General features: G+C 40.1%; 1 protein-coding gene across 4 annotated transcripts; it reads left to right on the top strand.

Annotated features, from left to right (window-relative positions):
* The first annotated feature begins 1,440 nt into the window (after positions 1 to 1,440).
* SLC25A17 (solute carrier family 25 member 17) lies at positions 1,441 to 18,445 on the top strand. 4 transcript variants are annotated; one of them, XM_066184192.1, is made up of 9 exons: positions 1,441 to 1,747; positions 5,539 to 5,599; positions 6,555 to 6,621; positions 9,129 to 9,199; positions 10,269 to 10,385; positions 11,108 to 11,253; positions 13,128 to 13,223; positions 17,292 to 17,374; positions 17,855 to 18,445. In XM_066184192.1, exons 1-9 carry the CDS (start codon positions 1,445 to 1,447, stop codon positions 18,000 to 18,002), a joined length of 1,092 nt encoding a protein of 363 aa, XP_066040289.1. In that variant the 5' UTR covers positions 1,441 to 1,444; the 3' UTR covers positions 18,003 to 18,445. The 4 variants fall into 4 exon arrangements, with proteins under 4 accessions (XP_066040289.1, XP_066040288.1, XP_066040290.1 ...); XM_066184191.1 differs by having other exon boundaries at positions 9,048 to 9,199; XM_066184193.1 differs by lacking the exon at positions 13,128 to 13,223 and having other exon boundaries at positions 9,048 to 9,199.
* Positions 18,446 to 21,106: the final 2,661 nt, after the last annotated feature.

Raw genomic sequence — 21,106 nt, 5'->3', positions numbered from 1 at the left:
TGAGCCACAGCTCCCCTGTGCTTGGGTCATCTACCTATGTCTAATGCTGTCTTGAAAGGACTTCTCACTCCACCCTCAGCTACCGAAGGATGTGGCAAGCCAGATGTTCTGTTTGTAGAAGAGTGCTTCAGCTGCAGGGTCTCAGCATGATGGCAAAGGAGAAGAAAGGGCTTACAGACTGAGAAAAGGTGTAAACAAAATAGAATAATAGATTTGTTTAGTTTGGGAAAGACCTCTAAGTTTGAGTCCGGCTACAAACCCAGCACTGCCACACCTATCACTAAACCATGTCCTCAAGTGCAATATCTACATGTCTTGTAAATATCTCTAGGGATAGTGACTCAACCACTTCCCTGGACAGCCTGTTCTAGTGCTGGCTAATACCTTCATTAAAGAATTTTTTCCTAATATCCAGTATAAACTACCCCTGCTGCAACTTGAGGCTGTTTTTTCCCGTAGCTTGCTATCTGGGAGAAGAGGACGACCCCCACCTTGCCACAACCTCCTTTAACGGGTAGAGTGCAATAAGGTCCCCCCTGAACTTTCTTTTCTGCAGGCTAAACATCCCCTGATGCTTCAAAATGCATCAGACTTGGTTGGTCCACATGGAATAAGAAGAAACTATTGTCTTGAAAAAGTGTTATTTGAAGATGCCAGACTTTAGGTAGGTAGAAGGGACTGTAGTTAGCAAAAAGCAGAATCAGAATGTGAAGTTTAGTATTGCTTCCTCGTTGTAATTAAATGCTTATGTTAAATGTTTGGGAAAGGGAATCACAGAATCACAAAATGAGTCATGTTGAAAAAGGACCACAGTGGGTTATCTGGTCCAGCTTCCCTGTTTAAACAGGGTCATCCCAGAGCACATGACGGTGCTTCTGGGTCCTTTTCAGCTCAGACTGTTCTGTGATTCTCAAGTGAAATTGCATAAAAAAAGAGAAAATAATGGCTCTATTGCTATTAAATATAGCACAGGGTTGTGCTCAGAGGGTTCTTGAACGTCTCCAGTGAGAAGACTCCACAACCTCTCTGGGCAATCTGTTCCAGTGAGTGGTCACTGCATAGTAAAGAAATAATTCTTCCTCATATTCAGGTGGATCTTCCTGTGCATCGGTTTCTGCCCGTTGCCTCTTGTCCTATTGTTTGGCACCACCGAGAAGAGGCTGGATCCATCCTCTCACCACCACCCCTTCAGATGCTGATAGCCACCGAAGAGGTCCCCTCTCGGTGGCCTCTTCTCGAAGAGAAGCGGAGCTGCTGATGGAGAGAAAAGGCGCTATTGTAGTTGTAGAGGAAGGAACAAGAACGCATTTTTCGGGTACCCTGATGCTGTATTTTTCTGAAAAGCCCCACGAATCATCCCAGGCGCCTCCACCTCCACCGGTTCCCCCTCGCCCGGGGACCCGCGCGGGGCGGGGCCGCTGGCGCACGTGACAGGGCGGGTGCCATGGCGGGCGCGGGCGTGGAGCGCGGCAGCCCAGAGGTGGCCGGGGCCGCGGGGCTGCCGGGCCGGGCGGAGCAGCCGCCGCCGCCGCCGCCGCCGTTGTCGGGCCGGGCGGAGCAGCCGCCGCCGCCGTTGCCGGGCCGGGCGGAGCAGCCGCCGCCGCCGTTGCCGGGCCGGGCGGAGCAGCCGCCGCCGCCGTTGCCGGGCCGGGCGGAGCAGCCGCCGCCGCCGTCGCCGTCGTCAGCCGCTGCGATGTCGTCCGTCGCCTCCTACGAGAGCCTGGTGCACGCCGTGTCCGGCGCCGTGGTGAGCGAGCGGGCCGGCGCCGGGCGGGGGGCCCGGGGCCCGGCAGGCGGAGCGGCCGTGCTGGCCTAGCGGGGGGCGCGGGCCGCCGACAAGCCTTTGTTCGGCCAGGGCAGGCCGGGGGACCGGCGCGGGGCTTGGCGAAGCTGGAGGCCGGCGCCGGTCCTGAGCAGCTGGAGTGGCCTCTGAGCCAGCTGGAGCTATAGGGAGCTACCCCTCAGAAAGCCAGGTTGACACATCTGGAGCTAGGTGACCTTTCAGCGGTGAAAATCTAAACTCAGGCAGACGGGCAGCACCTCAGCTGTGTAATCCGAGAGGTATACCAAGCATCGACCTCCTGCCACGGCCTCATAAGTGCTTAGGAGTTACGAAGGGTGAGGCAGCGCATAGGTGCTAATCAAAATGTAAACCGAGTGCAGTACAGCCAGAGGCGGTTTGTGTCGGTTACTGAATTTTTCATGTGACGCTTGCAATTTAAAAGGTCGCATTTAATTCATGTAGATTTCCTAGTGTGTTCAGCCCTTGAATTTTTCTTTTCGGAATGCTAGCTCTAAGTAGTAAATCAGCCTTCTGCTTCCAACAGATTAAGAATTTTAGTGCATGTAGCATGTTGGACTGGGCGTACTGATGGATAGAAAGAACTCCTCATGTCTCCTGTAGGATGAAAGTTGCTAAAAGTTATTGAACGATAAACACTGCAACAGGCTGCCCAGGGAGGTCATGGAGCCTCCCTCTCTGGGGACGTTCAAAACCCACCTGGATGCATTCCTGTGTCACCTGCTCTGGGTGACACTGCTTTGGTGAGTGGGGTTGGGGGGGAGGACGTAACTGGACTTGATCATCTCCAGAGGTTCCTTTCAACCCTGACAATTCAGTGATTCTGTTATAAAGGCTGATTCTAAAAGGAAAACCTAGACTTTAAGGGATGTTTGGGTTTTATTATAAATACACACAAGATTTTTGTCTGACCTTTAAATTGTTTAAAGTCTGCTTATTTAAACATCAAAGGCAGTGGGGACTTCATTTCCACTTTCAAAAAGTGGAGCTCTCTCAGATGATCTCACTATTGAAGTACTACCCATTTTCCTTTTGCTGACTTTCTGCAGAAGTCGGTGATACTTTCTAGACCTTGCTGTTAGCTTCCCCCTTCACATACAGATGTAGTCAGGTTGTGCCCCTGAACAAAGTTTATGGTGTGAACCAAGCTTATAAATCGAGCCGTAAACCCAGAACTGTGTTGAGCTAATGCATCAGAAGCACATGTCAGACCACAACAGGATAGATTTCTTTGTATTCTAATATACTGAAAGTTCATTTACCTTCTAGGCAACCTAGTCAAATTTGAGATGAAGGAATAGTTTTGTGAACAGTAAAAAAATACCAACAGTGCTTGGTTTCCTGTGAACTTTAACTGAATTACATAAGTATTCTTCAACTCTGCATGTAGCTAAAACGTAATCTTCCTGTTGCAAAAGCCATAGGGATGAGAATTTTATAGGACTATTATAGAGCAGTCAGGCCGCTTCACTGGCTGAATAGTGGCTGAAAAATAGCAGTTAATTTTTTTATATGTTTCATGTTTTTTGCTATCACTACTTTTTATAAAGCCAAGCTTCAGGCGGTGGTCCTGCACACATTTTCTTGGCAGCAGTCACCTCAGGCCATTTGTTCTGACTGCCTCTTGGCTCCTGCACAGTTGTTTATCAAGTGCTGTGGCTGGTCAGTGAACTGATCTGGCTGAAGAAGTAGACCAGTGGAAAAAGTTGGTTTTCAGCCAGATTAGTTTCTGTGCCTACATCATTGTGTAGGTACCCAGAACGTTATGCTGCCAGATTGGAGGGGGCAGAGGTACAAATACAGTTGACCAGGAGCCTGGGATTATATGAGCCAGTCTGTACCTGTCCCTGTGATTATTCAGTGGTAATGTGACTTGGCAAACCGCCGAGATCCAGTGCTGACAGGGAGGTGGTGCAAAGGCTGACAGTGAAGCCTTAACCTTCCAGCAGTGCAGAGTAATACATGGCAGCATCTGTTCTGCACTCAGTAGTATAATTTTACCTGCTGGTCTCAGTGCAGTTTAGTGAGGAATCTGAGTCCATCTTGAGGGCTTTTGTTGTTGGGGAAAGGGATGTCCTGCTCATCCTTCTTTTCATTTCTTCTAGCCATGAAATTCTGTCTCTTCCATATGATGCTTCTGTCAGCCTCCTCATCATGTAATTGATTTGTTTCATTTGTAAACCCAGGAGAAAAGTAACTTGGCTTTTCTATTTCCCTCAAAAAGAAGGGGAGAGGGTACAAATTGTTTTTTATGTGCAATGATCTGTTTGGTCAGTTTAGTTTTCTCATTACATTCTCTTGAACTGTAGTTGCATATAAGTTTTAAGCCAGTTTGACAGTCAAGCACTGGAACAGGCTGCTGAGATAGGTGATCAGTGCCCCATGCCTGTCAGTGTTTAAGAGGCATTTGGGAAATGCATATAACATGCTTTAGCTTTTGGTCAGCCCTGAAGTGGGGTGGGGGCAGCAGGACTAGGTGATCATTGCAGGTCCTTTCCAACTGAAACACATATCTGTGTCTTCTGGCCACCCATCCTTTGTGTCCTGTGTGACACTACCTGACTATTTCCTCATTTCCATTTTCTAATTTTGAATGCGAGTGTGTGTGTGTGTGTTGCTGCTGTTTGGTGCATTGCATTGAGACTAGCATCCAGGATAAATCTCACTTTGGGAGGATGGAAGCAGGATAAATTGAGCAGGGGAAGACTGGAAGTTGTAGTGACTGTACAGTTGTATTCTGTGCGTAGGTGTCACTGCGTTTTGAGGCTGTCTTCAAAATTGCGGTACTGCAGGTCACATTAGAGGAGGAGTATTATGGCTCTTTCTGGTACTTTTTTGTGCTGGCACTACCCTTCTAACTCAGATATACTTTTTAGAAATTTTCAGTCTGATGGGTTCATTAGTCCACTTGCTGTCCGGCTGGGTACATGGTTGGTACTGAGAATGATGCAACACAGGACAAGTACATGGGAGAGCAGAAGGAACTGTTTTGGCAAGAGCCCAAACTAAATGGGTTATAATAACCAGGTAATTGTGGCCAGGTCTTACATCTGCTACCGAGTGTTATGAAAACTGGAGAAACTTAAGTCCGGTTAAGACTTCAACCCAGAATGGCTTTAGTGTGAAAACACCACCAGAAAATTAATCCTCTGTTGCTAGTTGTAGAGATAGGTTCAAGCAGCCTGCTGAGGAGCTGGAGTATTTCCAGAGGCAAAGCTCGCTTAAATGTATGGCATAAGACAGCTGTAGAAGAGCTCAAGTCACGCTGTGCACTGTACTTTAAACACAGTATTGAGTGACTTGCTGTATCCCAGACCTTCCCACTATTTAAACAGTTTGCACAGCTTCTAATAGAAGAGCATGCCACAGCTTTAGCAGCCACCTGATGCATGGAAAACAGGTTTATGCCAAGCCAGGGCCTTTTTGACACTAATAGGAGGTAGAGAAAGTGCAATGTTTGTTTCCGGCCCACTAGATCAACTTTCAGGCTTCAAAAACTTTCTCTTTTAGCTAAAAGCTTTTAATGATTTTAATTTTAACTTGATTTAATACAAGAGAAGAATCCCTCATTTGTAAGTATGAGACAAAAAAATGCATTGTTTTGTATGGATCTTATCCCCTTTTTAAACTTGCTCAGCAGACTCATTTGTGGGTGGGAAGTGAAGGGTTACAAAGAGTCTAGCAGTCTCTGCATAAACAACTGATACACTATACAGCCAGTTTGTTTTGTTTTTCAGGGCAGTATGACTGCAATGACTGTATTTTTTCCTTTGGATACAGCTAGGCTTAGACTTCAGGGTAAGTGTCAAAATCTAGTTTCTTTGTACAATGGCATTTCTGTTCATCTTGGTCTGGGTACTTGTAAGGGTGGTTGTAGGTTTCTACACAAACAGGACTCTTACTTGTGTCGCAGTAACACCTTTTTTCCAGTTGAAGGTAATTCTTCCTTTTGAAAGTTAGGCAACTTTTTAATTAGCTGAAAAGGCTGTGTGCTCTGTGGCTTTTAGGTGATTATCTAAGACCAAAGACAAAAACAAAGATGTGAGATTGCACAGGATTATATTTGTGTGTTGTTGTTTTTGGCTGCTGAGAGCACTTCAAAATGCAGGGACAATATCTTGAAAAACAAGTCTAGAGTTATTCCAGAGGATGGTTTAAAGGGAAAAATCAGGGTTAGAACCTGTATTAGGAATATCCAATATTTACAAAAATGCATCTGGGTGTAAACTGTATTGTTCTAGAGCTCTGTCTTCTAATCAAGAGTCGCAGAATCACCAAGCATTTTACAGCTATGACTAAAGCACTATTAAGACCTGGAGGGAGATCATCAGCCAGGTCGTCAGAAGTATGTAGTTGAGAAATCAAGAGCTTTCAGTGCAGGAAGAGACTGCTTTGTGAAGGCTTAGCTGTTTGCAGATGAACTGTAGGGGATTACTCGGCTGCTGGTGCTAGTTTGCTGTCCAAGGAATAGTTTTGAGAGCAGTTAGGCAGGCCCAATTCTAGTGCTCTAAGAGGAACCTACCTTCAGTTCATGTCACAACTATTAAGAACTGGTAATTATGGATACTCCAGAGCACTACAGAACCTGCCATTCTGGGGTAGAAAAAAAAAAAGAGAAATAGGGTATTTCTATCCTTTATGAGGAAGAAGAAACATGTGCTTGTAGGGTATATTCAGAATTGCAAGGATAAGGACTTGAAAAACAGTACTAAAATTTTGAATCATCTGAAAGTTTGATTCTTTTGCTTTCCAGTTGATGAGAAGCGGAAGTCAAAGACAACACCAGCAGTCCTTTTGGAAATAATCAAAGAAGAAGGCCTGTGAGTAGATACTAATTTTCTGTTTGTCTTCTTGTAGACAAGGTCTAAAACTAATTTGAATATGCTTTTAAGGTGGAGCACTTAGCCTGTATCTGTCTTGACAGATTTTTATTCCGAATTGAAATGTCTCCAAACAAGTGTGATATGACTTGCATAATCTTATGTGTTCATCTTAAGATAACTAGGATTAATTTTCTTGAGCACCTTATGCAATTGATCTGTTCAGTGATGTAACTGTGTGTAATTAGTGAGGTAGCTGTGCCTCCTCAGACATGCAAATGTACCTTCATATACCCGATCAATCAGCTTTGTCTGCCTAGATTCTGGGGTGTGTCAATTTCTCAATAACCAAGGTGAAACTCCTGGACAACTGAGCCACTTTCAAGAGGAGAATTGAGACATGTTTCCCAGCTGGAAGGTTTTTTCCTCCTAGTAAGCCTGTAGAAGTAAACAACACATGATTCTTTTTGCTGGTGGGATTTAACATCTGTCTAAAAGCATTTAACTTTCAGCTATGCTGTGCTTTAGTATTTGTCATAGTCTGAGCTGAGCTGGGTAGGAAAAACAGTTTTATGCCTGTCCTTGTTAGAAGTATTTTCCTATCTTAACCCCTGTAACTCCTAAGTAGACTAGAGCTTCCAGGACATTAAAGCTGACAAAAGTTTAACTTGGGCCATAATGCTGTGTCACCTTTGAACTTGGGCAGTTGTGTATGCATGAGGAGTTCTCTGCCAGCTGATCTCTCTTGTTCACATTCCCACTTTACCTCTGTCATGTGAGGGTGGCAAGTAAACCTCAATTTAAAAAAAAAAAAAAAAGAAAAAAGTAAAAAAGAAAAATGAAGAAGTTAACTGAGGTGAAAAGAGTGCAAAACTGGTCATCCTACTTTTCCTGTGAAAGAGAAAAATGAGTAGCTCTGGCAAGAGAGGAACATTGCTTCTTCCAAAGGTATTGGGAAGGCCTGGCAAAGTGATGGTACTAATTTAGTTGTGTTTGAAGTAACAAAAAAAGTCCAAACAACAACAAATCTGAAATGTGATGTGAGATCATAACATTTTGTTCACATTAACTTGCAGTCTTGTCTCATTACCATACTTTTGTGAGACTCCTTCTCTCGTCTAGATAAAGCAAATAGATTGAGCTAAAAGATTTCCTGCTGAAGTTTATCAAACAGCTTTCTTCCCTGCACTTCCATCCTTTTCTCAGTGATCTGAAAGGTGTTCACTAGTGTACACCAAGTTTTTCTCAAGATTGCAGTGAATCATGGACATGACAACTTAAGTCATTAAAATAAACTCATGGGTTTTGTTTTAGTTTCATGTTCTGTACTACAAGCTGTTTAATTTGAAAATCATCTTCTTATCATGTTCTTAATAAATCAACCAAATCCAAAGTAACTCTCAGAGGACATGATCCCTAGAGGATATTTCTTTCTTTCTTTTCCAGCACAGAAGAGATAGGTAATAAAATAATTATTTAATTTGTCTTATGAATAACTGCATAGTCAGTTAATTTGTAACTTTATGGTTAGCTAAGCCTGTAGATTCAGAAGCAGTCATCACAATAAGGTGTATTTCCAGCCACATGGGAGGGAGAAGCCCTCGATGGATTTGAGATGAAAAAGCAGCATTTACATTTTGAGAAAAGTCAGATGTGGTGTTTACCAGCCTTGCATCTTTTACAGTCTTATTGGAGATCCTTAAATTCTATGTACTCCCAGTATGTTAGTGAATTCTGAAGAGCCTCCATAATTACTGCTGTAGGGGTTATTTTTTATGCTTTTAACATGATGCCAGCTCTCTACCTGTTCTGTGCAACTCCAGTGAAGGTGTGTATCATTATCCTTTTTCTGAATATGTTGTAGAAAATGTTGGGAATGTAGGACAGCTGTTGAAGTGTCCCTGTTTTATAGGATCATCAGGCCTGTCAGATAAGGGAGCTTTGTTAGTTGTTATGAAATCATTCCTAAATCAAGACAAGTTTAGATGATATTCAGTTTTTCATCTGTGATTAATCTAGCTAAATTTAACTGGATAATGTCTTTTTCTTACTTACCTGACTGATTTGCCCTAGATTTTACAGTAAGGCATTTGTTAGAAATTCTTCCCACGTGTGTGTCTTGTGTCCCCAGGCTGGATCCTTTGCAAAACTCTCCTAGGTGGAGTATATAAATTTCAGTAACTAGTCTTCAATTTTTTGATTTTATGTGAGAATCCAGGTACTTTTTTTCCTTACTGTTAAGGAAAGTATGGTTGAGAGTTAAAGAATTAAGTATGGTTTGTTACCATTACTGATAAAGACATATCTAGTTCGTACTTCCTGTAGTATACAGCATTGTATCTCTGGGATCCTCCACCAACATATAAAATCAGCCAGATTACATAAATACTTTACTGATTCTTATGTGATTTTTTGCTCTCTATTAGATTGGCACCATATCGAGGATGGTTCCCTGTTATCTCCAGCCTTTGCTGCTCCAATTTTGTTTATTTTTATACATTTAATAGTCTTAAAGCCATCTGGGTCAAAGGTCAGCATTCAACCACTGGAAAAGACTTGGTTCTTGGGGTTGTTGCAGGTAATATTTACAAATTTCCATTTTGTCAAGGATGTATTTTTGGTATATTCTGTCTAATGATTTTCATTATGAAGTCCTCTGGAGGCCACACTGGGTGCTCACACCTTCCACTGTATGCAGACCTGCTTCTTTCTGATTGCTCCTCTGTGTGATCCCCACCTCCTAAGGAGATGCATAAACCATTCGTGTTGTGAATTCTGGCACAAAGGATAGTGCTCTTCTGGCTTAGTGTGATATTTGTGTCTGGTGTGGTGCTTACCAGGTATCTAAGCGTCATCACTGAGATGCTGAAGACAAGTGGCAGGGAGAGGTGATAGTTGGGTTTTTTTCAGAGGAAAAGATAGATACCAATTTTGAAATAATTTCAATTACAGTAAGAAATTCTAATGTAAGCATTTGGGTGTCAGTTTTCAGACTTGGTTTTGGGTTGTCACCTGAAAGTGGCAGGAAGTTCCTAGATATATGCCGGTCCAGTGGGACCATATGATCTTTTTTTTATTCTGTCCTCTTATGTGTATGCTGCAGTGCCTTCTTTGAAGCACATCCAGTATGAAAAGTTACCACTGTGGACTTCGTGTTTGCTAGTGATATTCAGGGACTGTTGTTCATGTGAATGCATAGAATCAAGCTGATTAAAAAACAAAAACAAACAAACAAACAAACAAAAAACCAACAACCCACAACCCCACAAAAAACCAAACAAACAAACAAACAAACAAAAAACTGTGAAAAAGGCCTCTGGGTTTGGGGTTTTTTGGGAGTGGGGGAGGAGTTGGTAGTTACTTATACTTTCAGTGTAGGTGTAATGACTGGCTGAATAGCTGGTGGAAGTAAGGAAGGAAATTCTTAAGTTGACTATATGTCTGTGGTAAAATTCCATGTAAGTATATTTTGGAACAAAGGATCCAGAAATTAGGGTACAAATTATCATTTACTTTTCCCATATGCTGTGTTGGTTTTTTTTCCTTATTCCTACCAGAAATTTCAGTAGCATGTGAATTGGGGGATGAGAAAACGTTTGAGATCTTCTCTTTCATGCTGATTTTCTTTATGCTGTGTTTTGCATTAGGAGTAGTGAATGTGCTCTTGACCACCCCTCTCTGGGTAGTGAACACACGCCTGAAGCTGCAGGGAGCAAAATTCAGAAATGAAGACATTGTACCAACCAATTACAGAGGCATAATAGGTAAGCACCCGTTGTTGTCTTTGACCAAAGAGAAGTTTGTGAAATGAAGTGTAGCAAGGACTTTGAAGACTTTTGTTCATGTAACTGATTTCACCCTATAATCTCTATGCTACTCTGTCATTTTGCAGTCATTGAGTTTTACAGTAAACTGGACTTGGCTATTTGTGATGGTAATTAGGAATTTGCAGTGTGCACCCTTGTAACTAAAATACCTTTGCCAGGGCAGGAATGTTATCACACAGATAGTGGAGCAGTAGTGAACCCCATGAAGTGGTAGCTGGGAATCTGAGTTTGGACAAACACTCTGAAAATCAAACTTCACTCACCTTAATCTCTTAATCACTCACATGTTCAGGCTGTCCTCCTTTTAAAATCAACCAACCAACTAAACATTACTGTTATTTTGAAGAAGGTTTGGAAGACCTCAATGTGAATGCCACACTTGTAAAAAAAAAAAAGAAAAAAGAGGGGGCTGCCTGTGCAGATGATAAGTTTTGTTTATGTTAATGGTGATCTTTAACATATGATAAAGAACCTCCATTGTCACTACCTTTCTGTTAATTTCTGGATTAAAATGGAAGATAAAAATACTTGCATGAAAGATTGAAGTGGATTTTTATACACTTTGAGTATTAGGCTTTAAGAGTAACTTCTCATATGTTTTATATTCTGAGTTTTGTACTCAAAATGTTAATGATGTTTTTCCTCACGTTTTGTCTCAGATGCCTTTCATCAGATTGTACGAGATGAAGGAGTCTTAGCTCTGTGGAATGGTACTTTCCCCTCCTTGCTACTGGTCTTCAATCCTGCCATACAGTTTATGTTTTATGAAGGCTTTAAACGAAAGCTTTTGAAAAAGCAGCTGCAAGTGAGTGTGTTTTGAGGCCAGATGATGAACATGCTCTGTTACAAGACAGGTTTTTTGAAATGCATCTCTTGAAACAAATTCAGAATGTAGGTTTGGGTGTGGTTCTTGTATTTTCGAGTGGTTTTTGAATTAGTGTGACTAAAAAGGCTTCAGCATCATGGAATCAGACAGGAATCTTTTATGTCCCTAGGGAAGAGATTCCTGTAATAAATTTTTCTACTTGTAAAAATTAAACTGAACCTCTTGTCCACATTTGTTTGTATATGTTCACACATCTTGATTTAAAGTAGAGATTTCAATTATTATGTATCTTTTATAAGTATTTACATACTGACTGTTTTGAAGTCTGCTTTTAACCCTTTTTGCAGTAAATAATAACTTTTTTTTTCTTAAATACCTCAATTTTTCAATATAATTTTTGCTAGGATGGCCACTAGAATTAAACATAGCATTGCAACCAAATGTCCTGATCTTCTGAATGGAAGTATAATCACTCTTCTGTCCCTGCTTTATAGTGCTCTTCTTTTTCCTTATTCTTTTTTCTTGTCTGTATAAGATACAGGATCTCAGCTGAACTCATGTTCCTTTTATGTTTCAACAAACTGAAAAGCATTTGTATTACATTTTCAGATAACGTCATAACATAATGTATCTTTAAGATGTGGTGCTTTGCTGTTAATTTGTGATTTTAGAATGTTAGGTCATACCAGTATGTTACCAAGCCATCTTGTTTTCCCCCAAGACATAGTGAGGTTATTTTTACATGAGATTTTGCATCATCAATGAGGCTTGGATTTTTTACTGTCTTTGGTTAATATTGCAGCTGTAGCACCCCATTTGTGCCTGATGGATCTACTCAGCTACATTATGCACATTTTTTGAATGTTGAGCTTAGCTTCCATCTACATTGTTATTTTCTTATTGGCTAATAACATATTAATTTATGTATTTATTTCTTGTGTTTCTTTTAAATTACTTAGTTCCACCTTAAATTAGGGCATTTCTTTGTCCATGATCAGTGAAAAGGGGAAATATTTTTTTTTCAGCTAGGAATGGTAATTTTTATTTTGCAAAACATTTTTCTTCCTGTTTGGTCTTTTCCTGGTTGTCCTAAATATATCAGGACCTTTTTAAAGATGTGCATGTGTGAGTGTATTTTTGATTGCAATCAATATATTTTAGAATATATTTTAAGCATGTTTTAATATGGGCACCTATTTATGTTCAGTGATTAATTCACACTGTTAGACTGAGATACACTGTAATTGGCATAGGGTGTAACAATGTATTTAGTGCATCCCGGAGCAGTGTGAGCTTTGGTGCTGAGGATGGGCTTCAGCGGGGGTTCTTAGCTAATGGAGGATGAGATTTTTAGCCTGTGGCATTGAGACTGAAATTCTGCCTGGGAACGTAACGATTATGTCTCAGGAGTACAGAGTGATGTTCAAGGAATCTTTCAATGTCACCTTTTCACAAGCACGGTATGATTTTCTGGTTTCACTGTTGCAAAAACTGAAGTGCCTATTGATTGATGGTATGTTTAAATGATACTTCCTTATCTTTTGTCTACTCTTGGTGCTTTTAAGTGGTCTAATTGTATGGCCTCATATCAGCCCTGTTTTAGTAGTCTAGTTATTTTGAGAAATGCAAAAACAGGTGGAAGTTACAATAAACTTAAGATGTGGTAAAGTAAGTTACTTGAACCATAGCCAACTCTTTAAAATGAGAAGACCCTGAGATTTCATGAAATCTTTATGCCAAAGATTCTTAGATAATCTGGTAGCAGTTAGCAGTACAGAATCCCCAAATACAAATGGATAGTTGACTGTTTCGGTACTATGTGGAAGTAAATTTTTTCTTGATCTATTGAACAGCTCACATCTTTAGATGCTTTTGTCATTGGTGCAATAGCCAAAGCAGTTGCCACCACCCTCACTTACCCTCTGCAGACAGTACAGTCAATTCTGCGGGTAAGTAATAATTTTATTTCATGGTAACTCTGCCTCTGACTTGGTCTGTATCATGCAAGCCTAGTTCACATGGCTTGTTTTTATTTGTGTTAATGGACCCATTGTTTTGGGAGGCATTTTTCCCAATGCAGATCACTGATTGGAATGAGTCTCCTCTTTGGCTTTGATTGAGTTTGGTATACTGATGTATATTTGTTTCAAGTAGCTGATAGGATTGCCGGTGTATTGTATTGGTACATTGTCTCACAGAAACTGATGCATTGTACTGCTTTTAGGCACTACAAAAATGTACATTTACTTCTTGGAATATAAGTGGAAAATGTGTCAAGTGGGAAGTTTAAATTAAATCTTCTAAAACCAGTCTGTTTCCAGATGACCTATGGTAATAAAATAAAAAAAAAAAAAGTTCTGTTCACAGGTTTTGTTGTTCAGGTACTGGTCTGACCTTGTCAGTGTCCAGAAGGTGATTCATCAGGGGACGCTGAGCTCCCTCATAAATAATATCTTTAACCACTTGCCTGGCCATGTAGCCTAATTGTAGTGGTAATGGAAACACTTGCATTTATACTTACTTGCAATTTGTATGTATGCTGGATAATGCTGCTGCCCTTCAGAGTGTACCAATATTGTTGTAATATTGACAAGACAAAACTGAGGAGTAGGAGGGAAGGAGGAGATCTGGCCATGCATAAGCATATTGTACTTCAGTTTCTGAGCTTTAAACTCTGTACCAGTTAAATATTAATAAGTGTTTCCACATGAAATATATTGTCCTAAGTAAGGAGGAGCCTTAACTTGCTTGTACAGTAAAGGCATTGTGGATGTTCTAAAATTTGGGTAAATTTGGAAAATGAGTTGAATTACTGAAAATAAGCCTTCCATGCTAAGAGTATCGCTTTTCAGACTTCTCTAATAAGGGAGTTTTTGTGTTAATTGTTCATCTGGAAACAGTAATATTCAAGCAAGTTTTGTAATAATTTGTTACTCTCTAATTAGAGTGTAATAAATGTGTCTTGATTTTCTTGTAACCTATAAAAAGATAGGATGCTATATTTCAAAGTAAGAGGATTTGAATATACTTACTGTGCAATTTTGTCAGTGGTCATTTTTTCTGAAGTTTTCATAATTTTTGATCAGCTGAATTAGTGCTTTCTTTCAATGCCTTATCCTGTTCTAATGGCCTGAGCACGTCTCAGTACTAGCTAAACTAATAACACAGACTTCTGCTACTGGAGTGACAGATACACAAAAGTATTTAAGCAAAAATAGCTTGGTTAGGATAAGTTGCAACATCAGTCGATTTTTAATTTGTGATGCTCCTGTTTATGCTGGGTGTGAAGGAGGACTAGAAGAAAAGTTGGGGTGCTCTGTTTTAGCCTGAGCATTGTACAGCAGTGCAGGTTTTGTGGAGCTGCAGCCATAGAACAGCTTCAGCCCTCGTTCCTTTCCATGGTTCCTAGTTACAGTCTTGAGGCTTCATGTTTTTTATGTCTCCTTTTAGCTTTTTTAACAAAATTCTTCTGACTCTTAATGAAAGTGTAAAAAGAGAAAAACAAACAAAAAAATCCAGTGCCAGTCCATCCTCTCCCTGTGATGATGGGGTACACATGGACTCTGTCTCTAGTTCTGCTGTCAGTAGGGGTGATTTCTGTCTCTTTGCTCTATGAAAGAATAGCCAGGAGCCCTGAACACATTGTTGAGGACAGCAGAAATGTGTGTCTGTGACAAATGTGCTGTCCAGTTCAGACATGTCCTACTTTGTGATGTGTTTTCTAATCTAAAACTGGCATTGTTCTGCTTGGTGAAGTTTTTGTCTCTCACACTAAGTAATGTTAAAAAAAAGTTATGAGTAAAGGCTTAGTATTTTCAGAACTAATATTCTGCATGAAAAAAGATATATAGTTGCAGGTGTTTTTTAAAACAATTTTGGCAGATTTGCACACAAACCAATACAAGCTCAATATAATTCATATAAACTTACACATCATAACTAAGTTCTGTCATCAAAGTAGTACAGGACTTTTTTTATTTCTTTTTAAACTTAAACCTTTAGAAATTTACTCTTTTTCAGAAGTTATTAGGGCTCTTTGTAATAAAGTCTCTACACCTTTGCTTTCAATTCTTTGGCAGAATTCTCTTACTGTCATATAATGAACAGTTATCCTGCATAATTGACAGCGGTAGCAGATTCCAGCTTTGGTGTTTGGTATGTCCTTCTCCCAGTCATTCAAACTATGTGACACTGGTGTTACTCATTATGCAGTGAAGCTGTTCTTTAGCCTATGTGTCAGTAAAGAGCATATAAATTAAATTTGCCTCTGGAGGTACAGCAGTACCATTAATGTTCTCAGTGATCCCAGATGAAAAAGTTCTCTTTAAAACTGAAGTCTTTTTTCTCTGTCATAGAGATTGCTAATCCTTTGGGAAATCTTGTGCAGTAAACACTGAAGGGTTAACATCCTAGTGAAATATTAATGATTTTCTTCTCTCTTGATGAACCTTTGTAGTACAAAAATTGTCCAGTGGTGGAAAAGAAAAGGAGAATGAGGCAACTAATGGTGGTGTAGTGTGGAAGCCTTTGAGTAATCTGGGCAGTGACTGACACTGTAACTTGAAACCTAGTTAGCAATTTTTGGGGGGAATGTCTGAGTTTTTGACAATAATTCTAAACATTGATTTGTCAGCATCAAATGGCTAGTTACTGATGAGATGACTGTGTATTTTGAGTGCTTATTTACCTAATAACAGATTTCCACTAGCATTTTCTTGCTGCTGTTTCCACTCAAGTTATTAAAACACATAGTAAAGGAACCTGTATCATCCTATCATTCTCTTAAAATTTCTGAGCTGCCTAAATCAGCTGGCATACTTCACCTACTGCCAGAAATTACTGTGGTAATTTCTTACACCTAAGAAATAGCAGTTGCCTAAGCATGTTCAGGGAAAAAACTCATCCAACATGCAGTTGGTCAAGTTCACCTTTTGTTAGCAGAGAAGCTTAATACAGTCTTCAAAAGCTATTAAGCTGTGCTGTTACAAGTACAAGTGTGCCAACTCCTCTATATTAATAATTCATAGTTACAGGTTGCTGACAGTACTATCAGCCTCAATCAGATAAAAGTATCAATGAATGCTAGAAAAGGATTTGCTGAAATTGCTGGTTTAACTCTACAGCAGCAGCTATCATGCCTACTGAAAACCAGCTTGGGGATAAAGCAGGTGCAGTGAGTAAAACAGGAATAGTATTTAGGCCAGGTAGGTGGATCAAACAATTTTGATTTTTTCCACAGCAGTTCACACATATGTGCTCCAAGACCATTGCAGATAAATTTTGTGTTCAACTATGCAATCTCAATATAGTGATGGTTTGCAGATGTGCGAGGGTCTGAATCTTTGTGAAATGAAAGCTGAGAAAGCCGGAAAGAACTTGCTTTGAGTGTCATATCTCTACTAAGACTCTGCAAATTATGCTTTTGAGATCTTGAAAAATGCTTCTGTTGCTGTAGGACACAAAAGACTCCAAATATTTCAGAAGGCAAAGAGCATAGAAAAAGAAGGCTTTATTGTCTAAATTCTTACTACCTTTTATAAGGTGTTTCGATACAGACTTAACATGATCCGTGAATAAGAACGACACCTCTCTTAATTCCATTGGTTAAACTAGAGAAATAGCAAACACTAGCTGGACAAAGATTGTTTTAAGAAAAGACAGTTGTTTACCAAGATTGTTTTGAAAAAAAGCTTTCTTGAAAAATTTTTCCTTTGGAAAAAGTTAGCAGCTGCTAGCAGGCTAAAGATCTCTCAGGCCCACACTGCTTCCTCCAGAACAACTGAAAGAGAGGAAATATTTGTTAGAATCCATCTTAAAACCATACCAAATTACAGTGGTATGTACAGTTTTAATGCTTTCAGTGTGAGCTTTGGCCTCTGTTCTCTGCTGGTGGTCATATAACATAGAAAATGTTTAAAGAGGTTTAGGGTAGACTCTCCAGATTTCATGCATGTATGGTGTTCTCTGCTAAGCACAGTGGGGAAATAGTACAGCAAAATACTCTCCTGTTTTTTCAGTTTGGACGTCACAGGTTAAACCCAGAGAACCGAACACTGGGCAGTCTCAGAAATGTTCTTTACCTCCTTCAACAGAGAGTGAGGTGAGCTTTCCCATTTTATTTCTCCTACCATGATAGTGAAGGCTTGAATATTACTAATACTTTAAAAATGTTGCTGGATCTGGATTTTGTTTCCTTTTGCCTCCCTTAAACTTGACATTTGAGTCAACCTGGTTTTTGTACTATATTGTAGAGTAAGCCCACAAACCCAAATTCTCCTAAATTTCTGTACGGTAAGTGACATCAAGGATACATAAGGATACATATGGATACATATGGATACTGATTCATTTCACTTCTCAACTTGAAAAGAAGCAGGTTTCTTGCACAAAAGACCTTAAATTTCTGCTGATTTTTTTCTTTAAAATATTATTAAACATAGCTGGCTCAAGATCAAGAACGGGATTAGGATTCCTACAGTTGTCATTAAGTTGTGATATTGATTCTTTTTTGTACTGTGCTGATTTACTTACAGAAAGCTATTCATACTTGTTTTCTTGTTTTTTTCTTTCTCCTCCTTAGGCGTTTTGGATTAGTGGGACTCTACAAAGGCCTTGAAGCAAAGCTCCTGCAGACAGTCCTTACTGCTGCTCTTATGTTTCTGGTGTATGAGAAACTGACTGCTGCAACCTTCACAGTCATGGGATTAAAGCACTCACGCAGACATTGAAAAGGAGCCTGTGCCAAAGATTCTGGGGTCTAGAAAGCACATTCCAGTTCTGAGACCTGGCTGGGTAACAAAGGGTCTTCACTTTCTTTGCTTCTCTTTTTAGCCACCTTTATCTCCAGTATTTGGAGAAATCTGGAATATACTCTACAGGACCTGTTACCACAAATTCAGGGATAGCCCATTCCGTATTGTTCTGTGTAGAAGAAAAACCAGGGACCTTATTTAAGCACTTGACATGAAATTTAAACTATTATGTTATTTGGTTGATATTCTTGGCAAGAACGATTATCTCTCACTATGCTTTCTTCTTTCCTCTCAAATCATCAACTTTTCTTGTATCTCTACCTTCTGTCAGCCAGTGGTGGGGCTGGTTTTGTGTTATTTTCCTTGACCTGTATTTGCCACTTCATATTTGGTTCATTAAAATAATTCATAAAGAATAACATTTTTGGCATGGTTTTCCTTTACTTTCAAGTGTGTTTGTGGTACGGGATCTGATGTTGCCCCAAATACCTGGTGGTGAGGTCTCTGAACTGCTGGAATGGATATTACAAGTGAGTGTGCAATCTGTCTTCTTGAATTCAGCTGTTTTGAATCTTGAAAATTTAGAATGCAGATACTGGCTAGATAGGAGGAAGATAACCTCTTGTTTTTTCAAGCTGAGTCCCTCAAGCTGCCTCAAGAAAATGGGCTTGCTACAGAAATACGTGAAGTTTTGTGACCCTGGTTCTTGTGTGAATATGTGAATTCACACCATGTTCTTAGCAGACAGGGGGCACTGCCCTATGCTTCAGAAGTGCTGCCTGCTCAAAAATGTGCCTTGTTTATTTTTCCACAGATATTCCCAAACCAAAAAGCCTAAAAGTCATAACTGTTGTTGCAGTTAGTGTACATGTGTATGTTCTTTTTGCATAATTTTGATAAGTATTCCTAGACCCTAAAATCTGAATTAAATTGTGCTCTGTCCTTTGTTAAGTTGGCAATAGGATTGTTCTGAAGAACAGTTTTCTATTTGAAGTATTGAAAAATTTCATGGCAGTTTAAACACCAAGAATTTCTGGGAGGAGAAGACTTGAATGCTGCAGGAAATACGTTACCAAATTGCAAAACGGCACCTGTTTTTGGAGTCTGAATTGGGTCAATTTTAAGAATTAAATTGTAAAATAATTCTGCAGATAATACCTTTTGAACACGGATAAGCACCTTTACACCAATTGCTTCTTTTAAGAGTATTGAGAGTATCTATACAAGAAGAATGCCCTTAATTCAATGCTGGTTGACTTTCAGTCCAGGTAGGATTTACATAGACAAGTAAGAATAAAAAGTGCAATAAGCTGTAATTATACTTTGTTAAAGGATGAAAATGAAGGACTGGAGACCTCACCATTGGAAGAGAATGAGTCACAATTCTGAAAATTTCAGTGAAAATATTTTTTTTACTGAAATGAGATGCCCTGTGCAAAGGTAGTCTTTTGGGTGTTTTTGATAAGGAATTTGGGATTGGTAGCATGGTTCATGATAAGCTACCTCACCTGAAAATTCCTGCTGTCAGAATCACTCTGGGGAAGCAAAGTGGTTCTTGTGCCAGTCTGCCTGAAATCTCGTGGCTGCCAGGAGCTGGAGTTCAGCACCTTGGACCTGTCTGGTCTGGGGCATGAAGGAACAATTCCTGCAGAAATATTTTTCTGGTTGCTCTATCTATAAGAAGAAAGTGAATCTTGGTAGCATTTACTAGCCAAAACATACTTGTCTACCTGCCAGCGTGGATTTAAAGGGATAAAGTATTTCTTTTTTACAAAAAAGCTGAATACAGAAGCCCTGAGTAAAAGTGTACTGGCCTTGGCTGTATTTGCATTACCATTAAGCCTGGAACCAGACATTTTGCCCTAAACTCTCTACTTGGCTCTGCTGACCAATTATAATAAAACAATTCCATAAAGGAATGAAAGCAAAAGCTACTGAAGCTTGGAGCATCTCCAGTCTTCTTTTAATGGTAGACTTGTGGCATTTAAAACTTGTTTTGCTTCTGCATTCCCCAGTATTGATTTAGGCATTAAACTGAAATAACTGAAAAACTACTTTAGCTTGTGTGGCTGAGCCAAAATGCAGATGGTTGAGGAATTGTTTAGTCATTTGTTCAATTGGCAGGCAAATGTTCGTGTTGCAGCTGGTACCTCTACCTGAGTTTTCTCATATGTAGTTTGAACATTGCTGAGTATTTGCTGCCAGAGCGGGCTGTACTTTGCTGGAAAAGTCTATCAAATGATTTTCTGGCTGCACTGAAGGAAGTTACTAAAACCTGAAAGCTGGTGCATACCCTTTGTGGGAAGAAAAACAGGATTTACCTCCAGTCTGACCAAGAGGAATAGAGCAGGCTGCACTGCAAAACTTCTTGTCCAGATTAATCCTTCTTTACATGTCTTACTGCTCACCTGCTGAAGAAGGAAGAGGGAGAGTGCTGACCCTGCTTCTTGCTGGACTTTTGTAGTAAAGACAAGTAGACACAGTCCATTCAGAGGAAGAAACAGGTGAGCTTTCACAACTGGGATATGCCTTGCGCAGGCATCTGTTGAAAACTGTATTCATTGCCATCAATGGAGTCATTTTTACGCCATGTCAGCTCAGCTGGTGAGCATGGGGAAGAGAGCACAGGGCTGTGGGAGAGAGGGAGGTATATAGGAGGCCCGTAGTGTTTATGCCCATTGTTGGGGTTTGTCTTTTTTTAAATTCTTTTTTTATCAGTTATGATTTAAAGCAAGGAAGAATGAGGATGATGTGATGAGGAAGATGGAAGTTAAACCAGTTGTTTTAATCTAATTATTTAATCACCTAATCTAAAATGCTGAATTTTGTGTCTGCAAAGGGTATTTTGTGGACATTGTAAACCTCTCTCTGCCTCTTGCAGTCTTTCACAGCAGAAACAGATTTAAGGGCATGATCTGATGGTCTCTGTGGGCTGAAAATTCTTCTTCAAAGCAAGTTTTCCTGGTACACAGAGGGGCCAGGTCTATCTCTTGCACAAACAAAGTTGTGCATGACTGCATGGTCTGTATAGGGCTGTTGATGCTGACCTAGTGTAAAACTTTACTAGTGTGTAACATCAT

The sequence above is a fragment of the Chamaea fasciata genome, unplaced genomic scaffold, assembly GCF_029207755.1.
Source record: "Chamaea fasciata isolate MVZ Bird 193981 ecotype frontalis unplaced genomic scaffold, bChaFas1.0.hap1 SCAF_5, whole genome shotgun sequence".
Lineage (NCBI taxonomy): Eukaryota > Metazoa > Chordata > Aves > Passeriformes > Sylviidae > Chamaea > Chamaea fasciata.
Note: the sequence above shows the minus strand (reverse complement) of the source record. Positions and strands in the feature narration are given on the sequence as shown.

Excerpts from the sequence above, each read along its gene's own strand:
- SLC25A17 (XM_066184191.1), top strand. The coding sequence starts at position 1,445 with ATGGCGGGCGCGGGCGTGGAGCGCGGCAGCCCAGAGGTGGCCGGGGCC. Across the intron at positions 5,600-6,554 it reads AGCTAGGCTTAGACTTCAGG|TTGATGAGAAGCGGAAGTCA; the intron begins GTAAGTGTCAAA and ends TTTGCTTTCCAG. Across the intron at positions 17,375-17,854 it reads CTCCTTCAACAGAGAGTGAG|GCGTTTTGGATTAGTGGGAC; the intron begins GTGAGCTTTCCC and ends TCTCCTCCTTAG.